The sequence below is a fragment of the Dermochelys coriacea genome, chromosome 8, assembly GCF_009764565.3.
Source record: "Dermochelys coriacea isolate rDerCor1 chromosome 8, rDerCor1.pri.v4, whole genome shotgun sequence".
Lineage (NCBI taxonomy): Eukaryota > Metazoa > Chordata > Testudines > Dermochelyidae > Dermochelys > Dermochelys coriacea.
In genome coordinates, this window is record NC_050075.1 from 7,762,125 (window position 1) to 7,777,097 (window position 14,973).

Genomic DNA, 14,973 nt, shown 5'->3' on the forward strand with positions numbered 1-14,973 from the left:
GGCATGGGACCTTATTTTCTCTCCACTGGCCCCCTGCATAAGTCTTTGCATTTATATCTTTTATATTAGTGTCATGCAGCATGATTACCCTTTTCCCCTGAGCTGCTGAGAGTGACCAGGTCAAATCTCAGGACCAACTGAGAGATTCAGGTTTGCAGCTGAAATTAACCCAAAATGTAAATACATGTTATAATAGAAACCCTTCTGTTTTGCTGATGAAGGTAGAATTCCTTTTCTGTCGGGGACTGTTCATTTAGTTGAATGCCAACAGTCTGCTTGGCACTGTACAGAAAATAGAGGAGGATGCAATCCTTGAGCCCAGACTCTTAGCATTTCGGTTTGATTTAACACTGGCCAAACCAGAGGGATTTGAAGAAAGTTCAGTTCACCAAAATGGGGAGGGGATTTCAGGCACAAGGGCCTTACAGAAGAAGGCCTGGAGATGAATGAATAGTATGGAAGTGTTGACAGCACAGAATGGGGAATAATAGCAGTGGCTTCTGAGGTGCAGGCCCGGGGAGAGAATAAATCCGGATGAGGCATTTAAAGTATTGATGGTTGGTTTCTCTGAAACTGAATGAATGATTTCTTCTTACAATGTTTAATTTTTTATTTTCAGACTGATGAACAGTATACAACAGGAGTGGCAGAAAATATCAAAAACTTGTAAGCAATTCCTATTCGTTACCCTGATATGAACTAGGCTTGTAACAATGTAACAGCCTCGTTAAAGAAAATAAATGTCTTTTTGTTTACTTGATTTTTTCCGTTATAAATTCCAGAGTCTCATCCTGTCTCTTAATTAAGCTGATCCCAAATTCATCTAATTCTAAAACAATATACGGTATTTTAACTTTAACTTCTTTCTGATCTTATCCAACCGGTTTTGTGCTTTCATGCACTCAATGCAAATGATCATGCCATCTGAGTCACTCTTCCTGTATTATGAGAAGATGGATTATTTATATTTACAGTAATCCGGGGGGGCCTATTCTTGTATAGTTCAGCATCCTGCCTGCTCATAGAGTTAGAGCAGGTGAACAGCATGACTGGCACACATGATCTCAAACCAAAATAAGGCTGTTACAGCCTAAGTGTCCATTTCCCTGCCCCTTTTTGCATCTGTGATCTCTCTGGAATTACATGTAGTGTAACAAACTTCTGCCCTAGAGTTACAATGGCTGCTGCAGCTTCACAATTGCTAAGTGTTGGAGGGAAACCTGTGACAGGTTTCTCTCCAACACTTGGTTATTAGAGAGCTGGTCTAGGCATTAGCAGCATCAGAGCTCAAAGAGCAAGAAGAAAGCAATTGTAAAAACAGAGGCTCTGAATCCAGTCCAGCTTCCGTGTCTGCTTGTTTCCAAAGAACCACAGTAACTTTAAAAGCAAGACTTCTAAAAGGATGATGTGACCTAATGGCTCAATTCAGTTCCTGAGCTGGTGATGGGAGAGGAGTTGGGACATGCTTCCAATAATAGAAGAGCATTGTATTCCTACTGCACTCTGCAGAAGAGCTGAAACAAAGCCCTCTGTCTTGCTGTGCAAAGTGAGGCAAGATCCACCCGTCTGCCTTTTGTGGCAGGAGTGTATACTTAGCAGGAGATAATGAGCTGATTGTCTGATGTACCCTGATGAAATTACCAGGCACTATCAAAGGAAGGGCCCTTCCGTGAAAAGTCTAAAACTTTTTAATTAACTTAGTGATATGATTCCCTCCCTCCCCAATAAACTCATAAATTATATCTTAAATTCAATGGCGGGGGGGGAGCCTACAGTCTAAGCGTGTGTTGCTCAGGGAAAGCGCAAGTGCTCCTTTATCAACGTTCAAGCATCTTTAATGAGAACCCATGTTTCAGACATCACATGAGGAACGGTAATTTAAAGGGACACCATGAAGTCAGCTGGAAATGTTATCCATTTAAAAACAAGTTAAAAGTAGGTTCGGGGACTACTGTCCTGGAGTCTCTCTGTCAGTCGTGTCTGTTCCGCCCCTTGTGGCGTAAATGCTCACACATAAATAAGAGAGTGACTGACTGTAGGGGTTAAACAATGAAACTGATGATTAAGACTACGATTATGTCATGGAGGTCATGGAATCTGTGACTTCCATTGACCTCTGTGACATTTTCTGCCCTGGGGCTGGAGCTCCCAGCCAGCCCTGCCCTCACAGCTCCCGCTCCCAACCTGGTGAGGGGACCTTGCGCTGCAGCGAGCAGGTGGGGGACCCCGCGCCACTGCCCAGCTGCGGTGGGCAGGAGGGGGGACCCTGCAGCTACCAGCTGCCCGGGGTGAGGGGACCCCACAACAGCCCAGCCCCAGGGGCAGGGGAACCCCGGAGCTCCTGTGGCTATTTTTAGTGAAAGTCAGGGATAGGTCACAGGTTGTTTGTTTATTTCCCGTGACCTGTCCCTGACTTTTACTAAAAATATCCATGTCAAAAACTTAGCCTTACTGATGATACATGGAGTGCTGTCAAAATGTACACTGTAAAACACTGGGGGAAAGCTGTCTTTATGTCTAATCCCTTGCAGTTACAGTAATCTTTGGATATGGTTTGTAACAATAATGGGTACACATTTTTCAGACAAGTGACTTTTTTAATTGACTGTGACCCTTTAAATTGTTCTTAACCATATCACAAAAAATATACTTTGGTAGCTTTGTCTGGCACGATAGGAAATCAAATCAGCAGTAGAAAACAGGCAGAATTCCTGGTGGTCTTCTAATAACCGCTACGACCAACTACAATGGTTTTGATAACCTATCAAATAAGCATAATATAATCTCCGCAAACTGGCATTTACTTTAACACTTTGCAAACACTTGTATATCCACCTTATATTAGTAAATCAGACTTTGGGTCTGCCAGATTTGCTGGGATCAAACTAATTGTCTGTAGGGCTTTACCTGTAAATAAATGCTTATGTTTTTCTTCAAAACAGATGAATATTTTAAGGGGTTAAATGCAGATCACCCCAAGCAGAAGTGATAGGTGGGACACTTAGACACCAGTGGATCCAAATTGCTTCTTCAGGTTCCTCTACCTCTGAAGTGGCAGCTGGTCTGCTCCCACTCTGCTGCAGCACAACTACCACGGGAACCTATTGGGATGAGTTTGTGGGGGTGGGCCTCGTAAGTGACCTTTTTTAAAGCATGTGCTGGGGCTTTGCCAAGTTACCTTTAAAATATTCTAGAATCTTTTCAAAAGCTCATCATATGCTTATTAACACCCCGATAGTATTCCCCTCCTCTTCCAAACGTGCCAACTTGGGGCTCCTATAGGGATGCCGCCTTATCACCAGGTTGGACTTTCGTGGCACAGTGGGAACTGGACAGTGTGACTTGAGGGGAGAAACCTGAAAGGAAGAAATAAGGCTTAGATTCCCTTATGTGGTGAGTGTCGTTTCTCTTGCCAATGTTTGGGGCATTCCACACATAACACTTGTGGGTCACTTAAAAAAGAAAATCTATGCTATCAGCCCAACATCCCTGAGCAACCTACCATAACAAATCAACATGTTTGCATGCAGTAGAGAGACAAATACCAGTAAACAAATAGATTGCAGTTCCAGGCTTAAATGGGGCTTTTAGAAACAGTCGGGGGAAGAGGAGATTTAAAATCCCATGACAAGAACCCTGTCGGTGTCCTTTTGTTAGAACTAAGCCTGCAAGTGCATTGACTTCTATAGAGGTTTTATCTTGGAGGTTAATTTTGTTTGGCTCCATGGTCTGGTGTTTTCCAAGTGACTTCAGTCTGAATCTGTCATGTATATGCCTGGTACAGCAATTGCTTGCTTCCACCTTTCTTTCTCAGGTTCCCCAAGGAAATACACTCTGGTCTCCTGGAAGTCATTTCCCCCTCTCCACATTTCTATCCAGACTTTTCTCATCTCCGGGAATCTTTTGGCGACCCCAAGGAAAGAGTCAGGTAATAACAGATGACTTAAAAATCTGAATGAGTAATAGTTACTTTCTCCATAGTCCTGAATCAGAAAGGATAAACACTTCTGTGGATTTATGCAAGGCCCTTACATTTGCTTTTTGTTAGAATTAAGGAGCTAGTGAATATGCATTATTGTTAGCTTCATGTGACTTGGCTTGCTCTGCTGTTTCCCATGTCTCTTTTCCACAAGTCAAACTGAGACAAAGCTGCTAACCTACAGGATACTTACCTCGAGAAGCCACTTGTTTTCCAATTAACTCCAAACTAATCATATAGTAAAGAACAGGCTTTCTTTATCCCATCTTCTCTTCCAGTGAAAGAGAAAGGTGTATTGTGTTGGCTCTCTGACACTAATGATCTGGAGGATGGCGTGGATTGCACCCTCAGCAAGTTTGCAGATGACACTAAACTGGGAGGAGAGGTAGATACGCTGGAGGGTAGGGATAGGATACAGAGGGACCTAGACAAATTAGAGGATTGGACCACAAGAAATCTGATGAGGTTCAACAGTGACAAGTGCAGAGTCCTGCACTTAGGATGGAAGAATCCCATATACTGCTATATATACCGAATGGCTAGGCAGCAGTTCTGCAGAAAAGGACCTAGGGGTTACAGTGGACGAGAAGCTGGATATGTGTCAACAGTGTGCCCTTGTTGCCAAGAAGGCCAATGGCATTTTGGGATGTATAAGTAGGGGCATTGCCAGCAGATAGAGGGACGTGATCGTTCCCCTCTATTTGACATTGGTGAGGACTCATCTGGAGTCCTGTGTCCAGTTTTGGGCCCCACACTACAAGAAGGATGTGGAAAAATTGGAAAGAGTCCAGCAGAGGGCAACAAAAATAATTAGGGACTGGAACACATGACTTATGAGGAGAGGCTGAGGGAACTGGGATTGTTTAGTCTGCGGAAGAGAAGAATGAGGAGGGATTTGATAGCTGCTTTCCATTACCTTAAAAGGGGTTCCAAAGAGGATGGATCTAGACTGTTCAGTGGTAGCAGATAACAGAACGAGGAGTAATGGTCTCAAGTTTCAGTGGGGGAGGTTTAGGTTGGATATTAGGAAAAACTTTTTCACTAGGAGGGTGGTGAAGCACTGGAATGCGTTACCTAGGAAGGTGGTGGAATCTCCTTCCTCAGAATTTTTTAAGATCAGGCTTGACAAAGCCCTGGCTGGGATGATTTAGTTGGGGATTGGTCCTGCTTTGAGCAGGGGGTTGGACTGGATGACCTCCAGAGGTCCCTTCCAACCCTGATATTCTATGATGATATTACCCGGGGTACAATCTGGACTGATTAACAGCTTTGTCCCTTCAGTTCTCCAATCTGGGATGCCTTTTAATACTGCTTCGCTGTGAGAGCAGCCACTCTTGGTCTGCTCACACACAGTCTCCAGCATGTAACTTACTCCCAGTTATAGTATATGAGTGCTATGGCCAGCCACTCATGCGTTACACTGCAGAGCAACACCAGCATATTCCCAGTCCCAGACTTCCCCCAGAAATGTGTGTCTTGTACTGCCCAGCCCTCTCCTGGGCAATGCAAGCTCATATAAAGTCTGTCATTTTATTAATAGAAAATGATATGCACACATCCTATTATCGCAAATGGAGTGTCCCAAACACACACTGGTTTAAAATAAACAAGTGTATTATCTTCAAAAGATAGATTTTTAAATGACTACAAGTAACGAGGCATAAGTCAGAATTGGGTTACAAGAAAATAAAAGTAAAATGCAACTAATGCTTAACTTAACAAGCTAAGTGAATTCAAAGCAAAGTCTCTCCCGCCACATGTTCTAGCAGTCTTACTGCCTGAATTCCTTTTAGTCAGGATCCCTCCCCCCCAAAGCTTTTTCCTTTGTTCTTCAGGTATTGTGGATGCCATTGAGAGAAAAGGAGGGATAATTTGTGGTGTCTCCTCTCTCTTCTGATAGTTGTTTCTCTTATTTGGGAATCATCTCCAACTGAGGTTCAGGAGACAGAAAGTCTGTATGGATGGGAACGCCCAGCTGTTTCTTTGTCAAGATGTAGATTTTCACTCACATCCTCGTTCCTGCCAAAGAATGGCCACTTAACCAAGCAGTGGTTCATTTGATTTTGTAGACACCTGGCTGGGGCGTTGGCTAGGCTTTTGTTTCTGGGGAACTGATCTGAGGCTGCTCCCCCAGACTTGGAACATGTCTTAATAATACCATACAGAGGAATATTATAAATTTACATGCAGTGTTGCCACACATACTTTACCAGGACAATAATGATTAGCAAATTGTGAGTTTTCAAATGACACCTTACAAGGTATACTTTGTACAAAATTTATCATAGTCCTGTAAAGGGGTGAATGTAAGGGTACACAGACTGTCAAACTCCCCAAATGAAGCATCTGCTGACTGATGGTAAGGCAGTGGTGTTCTTATCACATTTGTCTGGTTTGCAGGTGGAGAACTAAACAGAACCTAGATTACTGCTTTTTAATGATGTATGCCCAGTCCAAAGGCATTTACTATGTGCAGGTAATTTTGATGGTGGGGTGGGAATGTATGAATTTGCTGAGACACGTATCTTGTACCAGTGAGTGAGGGGAGAGGGGGTGTGTGTGTGTGTGTGTGTGTGTCTGTGTAAAACATAAAGTGAAGTCTTTGGGTGGGGAGGGGAAGAAAGGAGAGGTTAATTCAAATGCTGTTGGAATGTTTCTGGTGTTGACTCTTCTCCAAATGTGACACTCGTAGGATATGCAGTCTCTTTCACATCCAGTCCTCCCAAGTCTGATTCAGGAACTCCTCTGCCTTTCTCCTTCAACCAGCTCGTGCGCTCTCTCTCTCTCTCTCTCTCTCTCTCTCTCCCTCCTCCTCCCCCTCCCCCCCACACATGCACAGATATTTACTTTGGACCAGGTTAGATTAACCCTTTGTAAGCCAAAACATAAGTCTACATTGTAGTGTGAGGTAGATTCTCCTGAAAACAAAGCATATTAGCTCTACATTATGGGCAGTATGCGGCTGTGGGAGGGATGGCTCACTTTGAAATTTGCCAGCCTCTGGTGCCACACTGCAGAAAAACTTTACAATGGAACCTGCTCTAATGGCTGGAAAAGTAGCAATCCCTCTGCTGTCATGTATGAGCTGCAGCTTACCCAACACAGCTGTTAAAGTTCCCTTTGGCCAAACAAGCTAAAGAATTTTGCCCAGGAATGGAAGAGGTGAAGATTCACAAAGAGTAGGAGTCAGTTTTCCCTTAGCTTGTTGGACTAGGTTAGAAGTGTATGTTTCCACAATAAACTTTCTTTGCCAAAACCACCTTTCCCTGCCCTCCTGTGTTGAATGTTGTGCAGCGGAGAGACTGGAACAGAACATATGTTTTTGTTGCATGTGCTAAGTTTCCTTTTCCCCTTGCAGCTGGAGGACGACATTGTAGCCAAACCAAACTATCTCAGCACAATGAAGAACTTTGCTCTGCAGCAGCCATCTGAGGAGTGGATGATCCTGGAATTCTCACAGCTTGGGTTTATTGGTAACTGACTCTCTATCTCTCTCCCCCCCCCGCCCCCCGAGCACCTTCCAGATGTGGCTATCGCATAGCTGGCTAGATCTTACAAACAGCAGCCCCCTTGCTTGGAGATGTTTTCCCATAATAAGGGTAAATTCCATATGCTTGGCTTCTTCTAACACTTTTATAGTGACCCTTTGACTTGCTCAGGAAATAAACTATCTCAAAGTTTTCTGTCCTGAGCCTCCTGGCCCTGGGATAGTTACATAGCTGGAATGAGAACCTGTGTGTCAGTCATCTTCCTGTTGACACAGTTCAGATAAAACACACAGCATGGCAAGAGCAACTGCCTCTAACTTCTCATTGCCTTTCAGTGGCATAAAGTTTTATTGATGTGCTGTGTTAAAACAGGCCAAGCTGCCTGCGAGACTTTGCTTACAAGTGGGTAGGGACGGTGCAAGTCCATGCTTGTCCATGTTGCATCTTCCACAAGTATTAAACTACTGATATTCTGATTCATTTTTAATAAAAAAGTAAATCTACCCAGTGGCCCAGCAGAGAGGCTTGCTTCCTGGAGGTGACTGGTTGCTTCTTGCTTGGACGGGATCTAGAAGCACCTGCCATAACACAATCAGTCTGTGGGCCTGAAGAAGTTTTACATCAGCTGAGAACTATTTCGGGAGCAGCACTGTATGGTTATACAAGCAGTTTGGATATTCCTCTGCTGGGTGTTGGCTGTTAGTTTAACAGGGTTTGATGTCTTTCTGAACTCTCAGGGCAGGAAAATAATCTATGCTAGAACTGTGCGTGAATGCCATTTTCACCCATACCTCTCTGGTGTCCCCTCCCACCTGGTATTAGTGTTCCATGCTATTGACCTTGACTTCAGTGAGACCTGTAACTGTGTGTGTGTGTGTGTGTGTGTGTGTGTTGCTAACTTGCTAGCAACTGTCTATAATGAATGCTAATTTTAGAACTGTACTGGCAGCATCAGTGATGCTGGTGCATAAGCTCCAACTGCGCAGATCCATGGTTACTTGAAACTCCATTAGAGATGCCAGGAGAGAGACCAGTTTTCCCAGCTTATGCTCAGATAAATTTGTTAGTCTCTAAGGTGCCACAAGTACTCCTGTTCTTTTTGTGGATACAGACTAACACAGCTACTACTCTGAAACCTGAGGAACTTGTAATTCTTTTTCAGTTGCTGGATCTTGTTTGTTTCACACTGTATTTGCTTTGTCTCTTCTCCATCCAAATATGCTTGCAGGAAAGATGTTCAAATCGCTGGATCTCAGCCTGATTGTGGAGTTTATACTCATGTTCTACAAGGACAAGCCCATTGACTGGCTCCTTGATCACATCCTTTGGGTGAAAGTCTGCAATCCAGAAAAAGATGCAGTAAGTAAACAATTCCCACAGAGGGCACTGAGAATCTTTCCACTCTGCACTTGCTCTGAATTTCCAGAACTTGCTGGGAAAGACGGGAAGATCTCTTTTTTTATAAGTAGTGATGATGAAATTTTGTTCTGAATCTTTGTTAATCTCATTTAGCCAGGAAAGTTTCGTTCAGGATCTTACCTAGGAAAAAAAGTTTGGAAAGTTCAATATGTTGCCTTCCAGATTAGCATGTTGCTAAGAGATGCTTTATGGGGATTCTTTGTGATGGGTAGAAAAGTCAGAACCTCCCTTCTGTAGAAGGATACTTCCCATTCTGGGCAATAATCTCTCTGTTGCTAGTGGAAATTGAGTCCGGCTCCTTGTTTAACTCCATTAGTAGAGGATTTTTCTCCAAACCCTAAGGAGAGTGGTCTCTTCCCCTCCATGGTTTTATCTTATCTTTAACTTCTGTGTGTTCCCTTTCTTGAAGCGTCCCTCCTCCCAGCCCCCTTCACTTATTGTAACAGCAAAATAACCCTTTGGAATTGCACTTGCGTGCCCTCTCAATTTGGAGCACAGGTGCATGCTGACTCGTGTGTCTCAACTTAACCAGAGCAGATCAAGGATCCCATTGCAGCTCTCTGAGCTTCTCCACAGCCAGGAGGGTGGTAGCCATGTAGAGATGTGGAGAGTGGGGGGAATCTAAGGGAATCCTTATTGCTGTACTGTAGTCATTGTGATCTATTGTTTATTGTGCTATGTGTGTCTGATGCTTTACAGATGACAATAAAAAAGGGACATCCTTTCTGGTGTTCTAAATTAAACTAGCAACATACAAGAGATTAGAGTAACCGGGGTGGAGTGGAGGGCATGGGAGGATGAGGGTTGCAGCCGTGAGTGTGAGATGAACTCGTTGCCAGATGCACACTCTGGTTTTGTATTTTGAATACATTTAAATCTGAGGCAGAGGTCAGTGCTGCAGAGACCCCAGAGAAGCAGGGCTAGTATCTGTCTCCTAATAGGTTTTTATCTTTCCTCCTCTGCTCACTCTGAGAGGTAGTAGTATCCATTAGATCCTCTTGTGTGTAGGGTGATTTGTGTTCCGAACACCTTTTGTTTGTTCTTCAGGTGGTTTTGGCCTGGTGTGCTCTTGGGTGACAGACCCATTCTCAATCAGCATGTCCTACAGAACCTCTTCTCCTGGTCTGGGCAAGATTGGGATTTGTTTGTGCATCTGCTCCATGCAGGAGTGATGAGATGCAGCTGGTGCTCCCCACCCCCTTGTAAAGCCTTTAGCTTGAGCAGTGTTTTAATGCAATTCCCACTGCACAGCCAGGTTAGCTCATGCTCTCCTACCTGAATGCTTCTCCTCCACTGTCTTCTTGGGATGCTGCAAACCTCTGAATTGTTGCTTTGCTACAAATTTAACCTAATTCTAGTGTGGATTTCTGGCTCCTTCTCACACTGTGTGCATGATTAACTCTGTGCAGCGCCCCTTCAAACGTGACTTGTAAATCCCACTGTGTTGAATCAAACTGGTAGCTACTAGGATTTGCTTTCTTGATTCAAAGTTTGCTTGACCTGAGCTTTTTGGGAAATGCTTTGCCTGATCTGGATATATCCTGTTCTCTTTACATTTGAAAACTAATTGTAGATTTAGTAAAGTTGCATATGAAGAGCTGACCTTGCTGTTACTAGTGGAGCAATTCCCCACCCTAATGTGCCTAGGACAACATTGCTTTCATTAAATGTGTCCTTAATACCCCCGCCACCCCTTACTCATTTTGTTAAGGGCACTAACAAATGCCCTAACCTGTTTTTCCCATCTAGGTTAAAATAGGGACCTGAAATGAGCTCTGTTTTTTGCTGGTAGTGCAAAGGGATTGTCCCATTAACATGGCCAGTTTTAATTTTATAATGTAATGAGAGTTGGATTAACGGATTAGCTCAAATGCAGCCTGCAGAGAATACCCCTGGAATGTCCAGGTTCCAGGGAGGCACAGACAGACATTCCAACTCTCATGGATTGATCATGAGAGTCACAATTGCTGAGTAAAATTAAGCCTCGCTCATGATTTCACGATAGAACTCTCAAAGGTCAGGATTGGGGGAGGTTACCAGCTGCGGCTAGGGGCGTGGGGGAGGGAATGGTCTTGACATCTGAGAGTTCTAAAAGTGAGGCTTAATTTTACTTGGCAATCCTGTCAGCCACTGGGGGCTCCCCCTGTGAAGCCTCGGGTGTGGGGGCGGCAGGGCCAGACTCCCACTGTCAAGTGCAAGTGGCTGCTCCCCTGCCAGCGTGGGAAACGGGAGAGGGGACCTCACTGTAGCCCCCCTGCCCCACACCTGGGGAGGGTGAAGAAACCTAAGAGGAGCAGAGGTGAAGCTGGGAGGGTTGATCCATGGCCTGAGGGCTGCAGGGGGACTGAAATGAGGAGAGTGGGTGATGATGGGGTAGGGCGCCTGTATTGATGGTGGGTTCTGAGCAGATGGGGTGAGTTCTGGGAGGGTGAACTGAGGGAAGTGGGGGTTGATGGGGTGGGAGGGCTGAACTGATGGGGTGGTGATGATGGGGGGGACTGAATTGAGGGGGAATGGGTAAGGACAAACTGATGGGGGGGCTGGGGAACAGATTAATTGCTGGGCAGAAGATGGGCAGATGTGGGGGGTGAGAGCTCCTGCAGCAGGGGCCAAAGTCACCTTATCCAGTACATGTGGGAGAGTGGGCAACACTACCATGCACACACCTTGGGGATGGGCAGGGGGAGTTCAAATATCAAGAGACTGAGCTAAAAAACACACTATAATCTATTTTTAAAATGTCATGATTTTGGGGCCCATTTCATGATTTCTAGGAGTCAAACATGATTTATGGGAGTCCAACTCATGATTTTTGATCTCTTGAAGTTGGCAGTACTGCACAGGTAACCAGCTGTGCCAAGGGCTTGCTTAGCAGGGAAGGCTTGAGTACCACTGATGGGATTCTATACAGCTTGTCCCCCTCTTTAGGTCTTAGTATAGTGCAGGGACTGCATTCAGAGAGCCCATGTAAAAGGTACATAGAGAGACCGCAATGAGTTTGAAACTTTGCAAACATCCCTATAAGTGGAGTCACAAAAATTGTTGTACCATAAAAACTCTTTATTTTTCCCTGTGCTTAAATTCATATTTGCATCCCATTGCCCTCCCCACATGGAAAACTGAATTAAATTTCTAGCTAATGCGACTTCGGGGCAATATACTGGGGATAAATCCCCACAAGGCAGGGACTTCCAATAGAGGTCCTGAATATGATATAACTAGACTGTCCTTTCCCTAGGACTCCTCTCTGCTCCTTTCCCCAATCTCTCTCTGTCTGGTTTCCTCTCTAATCCAAATTTATAACATTTTCCTCATTGTTTTTTGCCTTTGTCCCTTTCTGCTCTCTCTTTCTCTCTCCTCTGTAGAATGTGAACCTGATAAGGTAGTTCAGATTAGAGTTGAACTTTCAACCTCACCTTGTTGAGATGGTTTGAAATCAGGCCAAACAGCTTTGCCAGAGGAACTAGCAAACTAAGAAAAACCCTCCGGAGCCTGTACCCAACTTGCCCAAATAGAGAGGAGCGTTGTATGGGAGGAAGAACTAAACCAGCTGAACGCTCTGCTCTTCAGTCAATGAAGATCCAGGGATTGAAGAAGGGAGGAACGAAATGAGTTTCCAGGCAAACCAGAGAAGCTGATCTATTTTGTTCCTTTGATATTCACAGCTGAGAACTTAGGGAGGAAGGGCACTGATTAGGCAGATGGCAAAATACACTCGGCAGTGTTGGGTGAGGAGGAGAGTTTGAAATGTAGGAACTTGGAATTAATAAGAGCATAGGTGCCATTGCTCCCGCTGGTGGAGCAGCTCACCAAATCCTGCTGCATAATCAGCTGAAAGTCACTGACAGATTCATCTTACTTGCAAATCAAAGGCAGAGTAAAGTGTCACCAGTCACAGGTCACTCTGTTAAAGAGTGTTACCCACCCTTCTCTTCCCCCATGATCTGACCTGACCTTTGCTTTCCCCCACTCCTGGTGATCTGGGCGCTCTGAACGACAAAGGCAGAAGCCAGAGTTCTCATAGTGCTTTCTCATTTCAGAAACATTGTGACAGGCAGAAGGCGAACCTGAGAATCCGCTTCAAGCCCTCACTCTTCCAGCATGTGGGAACCCATTCCTCCTTGGCTGGGAAGATACAGAAATTGAAAGTGGGTACCTGATACCGTGGCATGGCATTCTTCCCCCACCCATAAAGATCTCCCTGATGTCAGGACCTTCTTGCACGCTGGATTCACGTGCACACGCCAACTTGCTGCATTTGGAAATCAGATGTGGTGCTTGGAGTTTCATATCTTAATGGCCAGGTTTCCATTTGTTTCCATTTACCTCTGCTCCTTGTTTTGTTTTTTCAACATGGGACACCTTCAAGCTCAGCAAATTTAAATGAACATTTTAGACACCTTTATTAAACTGCCCTGTGTCTCCTTTTTCTTCCTGTCATCAGTGGACTGATGGTTGCTAGGCAATTTGTCTGCTGGTTGCTAGGCAATCTGTCTGTACTAAAAACTGCTTGTTAATGCTTTGGTGGTTGGTGTAATGCAAATTCATAGATTCAATGGCATTTGAGTTTTCTAACTTTTGAGCAGGGTAAGCAGATGCTTCATTCAGGGCATTACAGGATGAAAGGGAGGCACCAAACAGAAGAGGAATGTTTTACTTCCTGAGATAATGAAGTTTTTAAAATGTGTTGGAAGGAAATCGGAATTCAGTCAGGAAACCAGGTCTTGAAGCAGGGCAAGTGCCATGACTGAAGAAGTTAGGACAAGTTCACTAGCCAAGTTTCCCTAATTCCGTTTGTTTCAGTGCATCAGAGCTGCACTTGAAGTGAGGGCGAGGTTGACAGGTGTTTCCACCCTTCTCCAGAGACTGGAGGTACTTGACCATCAGTCTTGAGCATCACAACACAGCTGTAGCTTGTAGTATAACAGCCCTTCTTGTCATATCGCGGTCTTGCCGGGTTGCTGTGTTTTATCTGATTCTTGGTGTTTATTTTTAGGCAAATTAAGACTCACTTCTTCAGAGTGTAAATTGTGGGGCGGGGTATTTAAATTTTAACAAAATCCAACTACAAAATAGTGCCGCTAATTTTTTTCATAAAGTATATTGTATAATAAAAATGTGAGCAGCATGATTTGTACTCAGCTATAGCTCTGTAACTGATACAAAATATCACTTCTGTATAAATATATGGTATCATCCTGTCCATATACCTCAGTCAATCTCTGATATAACTCAACCACTGGCAAATCATTTGACCCAAGTTAACTAAGACTTTCCTTAGCTTATAAGATGCTTGAGGCAGGGTTCTGTGTTTGTATGACACCTACCACAATGGGGCCTCCGTCCCTGAGCGGGCCTCCTATGTGCTACCACAGTGCATATGATGATGATTTCCCCTTTGCAGCCTTTTGCTTCTGGGAATCGGCTCCCCAAAAGAACCCGAGGGCTCTGTTGTTCCCCATGCCCTTTGCAAACCAGTTTCCATCTCACATTATGTAAATGTTGCACTGATACTTTGGCATTGGGATGTTGGGGCCTTTAATCTGTGTCTCCCTAAAGCTGGAAACCCTATTTATTTCTCATTCAATGAAAGCCAATTGTGAGAGTTCACTCTTGCTTTGCATTGTATGTGTTGAGGACAAAGACTTTGGAAAGCAAGCCCTGCGAAAAGAACATGTCAACCCTCCCGCAGAGGTGAGCACCAGTCTGAAAACCTACCAACACTTTACCTTGGAGAAAGCCTACCTGAGAGAAGACTTCTTCTGGGCATTCACCCCCATGGCAGGAGACTTCATCCGATTCAGATTCTTTAAACCACTCCACATCGAAAGGTCAGTTTGTTGGGGTGTGCTCGGTGGTGGGGAAAATATACAAAACCGAGGACTGAGATGTGCTTCCCCTTTTTTCTGCCCCCCTTTCCCCATATTACCCTGATTTTTATCCCAAGTGGTGCAAGCTGGTTCTCTGACTCCATTTTATTTTCCTTTGCATTTAACTTGTTGCTGCCCCGCCCCTCCTTGCAAAGGCAAGCCTTTGTCATTTCACTCCTTATGTCTTGATTTTCCTCTCTGGAGTGTTGTCCCTCGT

At 44.4% G+C, this 14,973-nt stretch overlaps 1 protein-coding gene across 2 annotated transcripts in view; it reads left to right on the forward strand.

The window, feature by feature from the left end:
- The window catches only part of MGAT4B (alpha-1,3-mannosyl-glycoprotein 4-beta-N-acetylglucosaminyltransferase B), a 98,236-nt gene that overhangs the window by 77,599 nt on the left and 5,664 nt on the right, over positions 1 to 14,973 (forward strand). For both annotated transcript variants that reach the window (XM_038414281.2, XM_043490922.1), the window contains exons 5-11: positions 620 to 666; positions 3,815 to 3,928; positions 6,380 to 6,455; positions 7,338 to 7,452; positions 8,696 to 8,826; positions 12,927 to 13,034; positions 14,524 to 14,717. In XM_038414281.2, the coding sequence (XP_038270209.1) occupies positions 620 to 666; positions 3,815 to 3,928; positions 6,380 to 6,455; positions 7,338 to 7,452; positions 8,696 to 8,826; positions 12,927 to 13,034; positions 14,524 to 14,717 (785 nt within the window). The remainder of the gene's footprint in view (positions 1 to 619; positions 667 to 3,814; positions 3,929 to 6,379; positions 6,456 to 7,337; positions 7,453 to 8,695; positions 8,827 to 12,926; positions 13,035 to 14,523; positions 14,718 to 14,973) is intronic.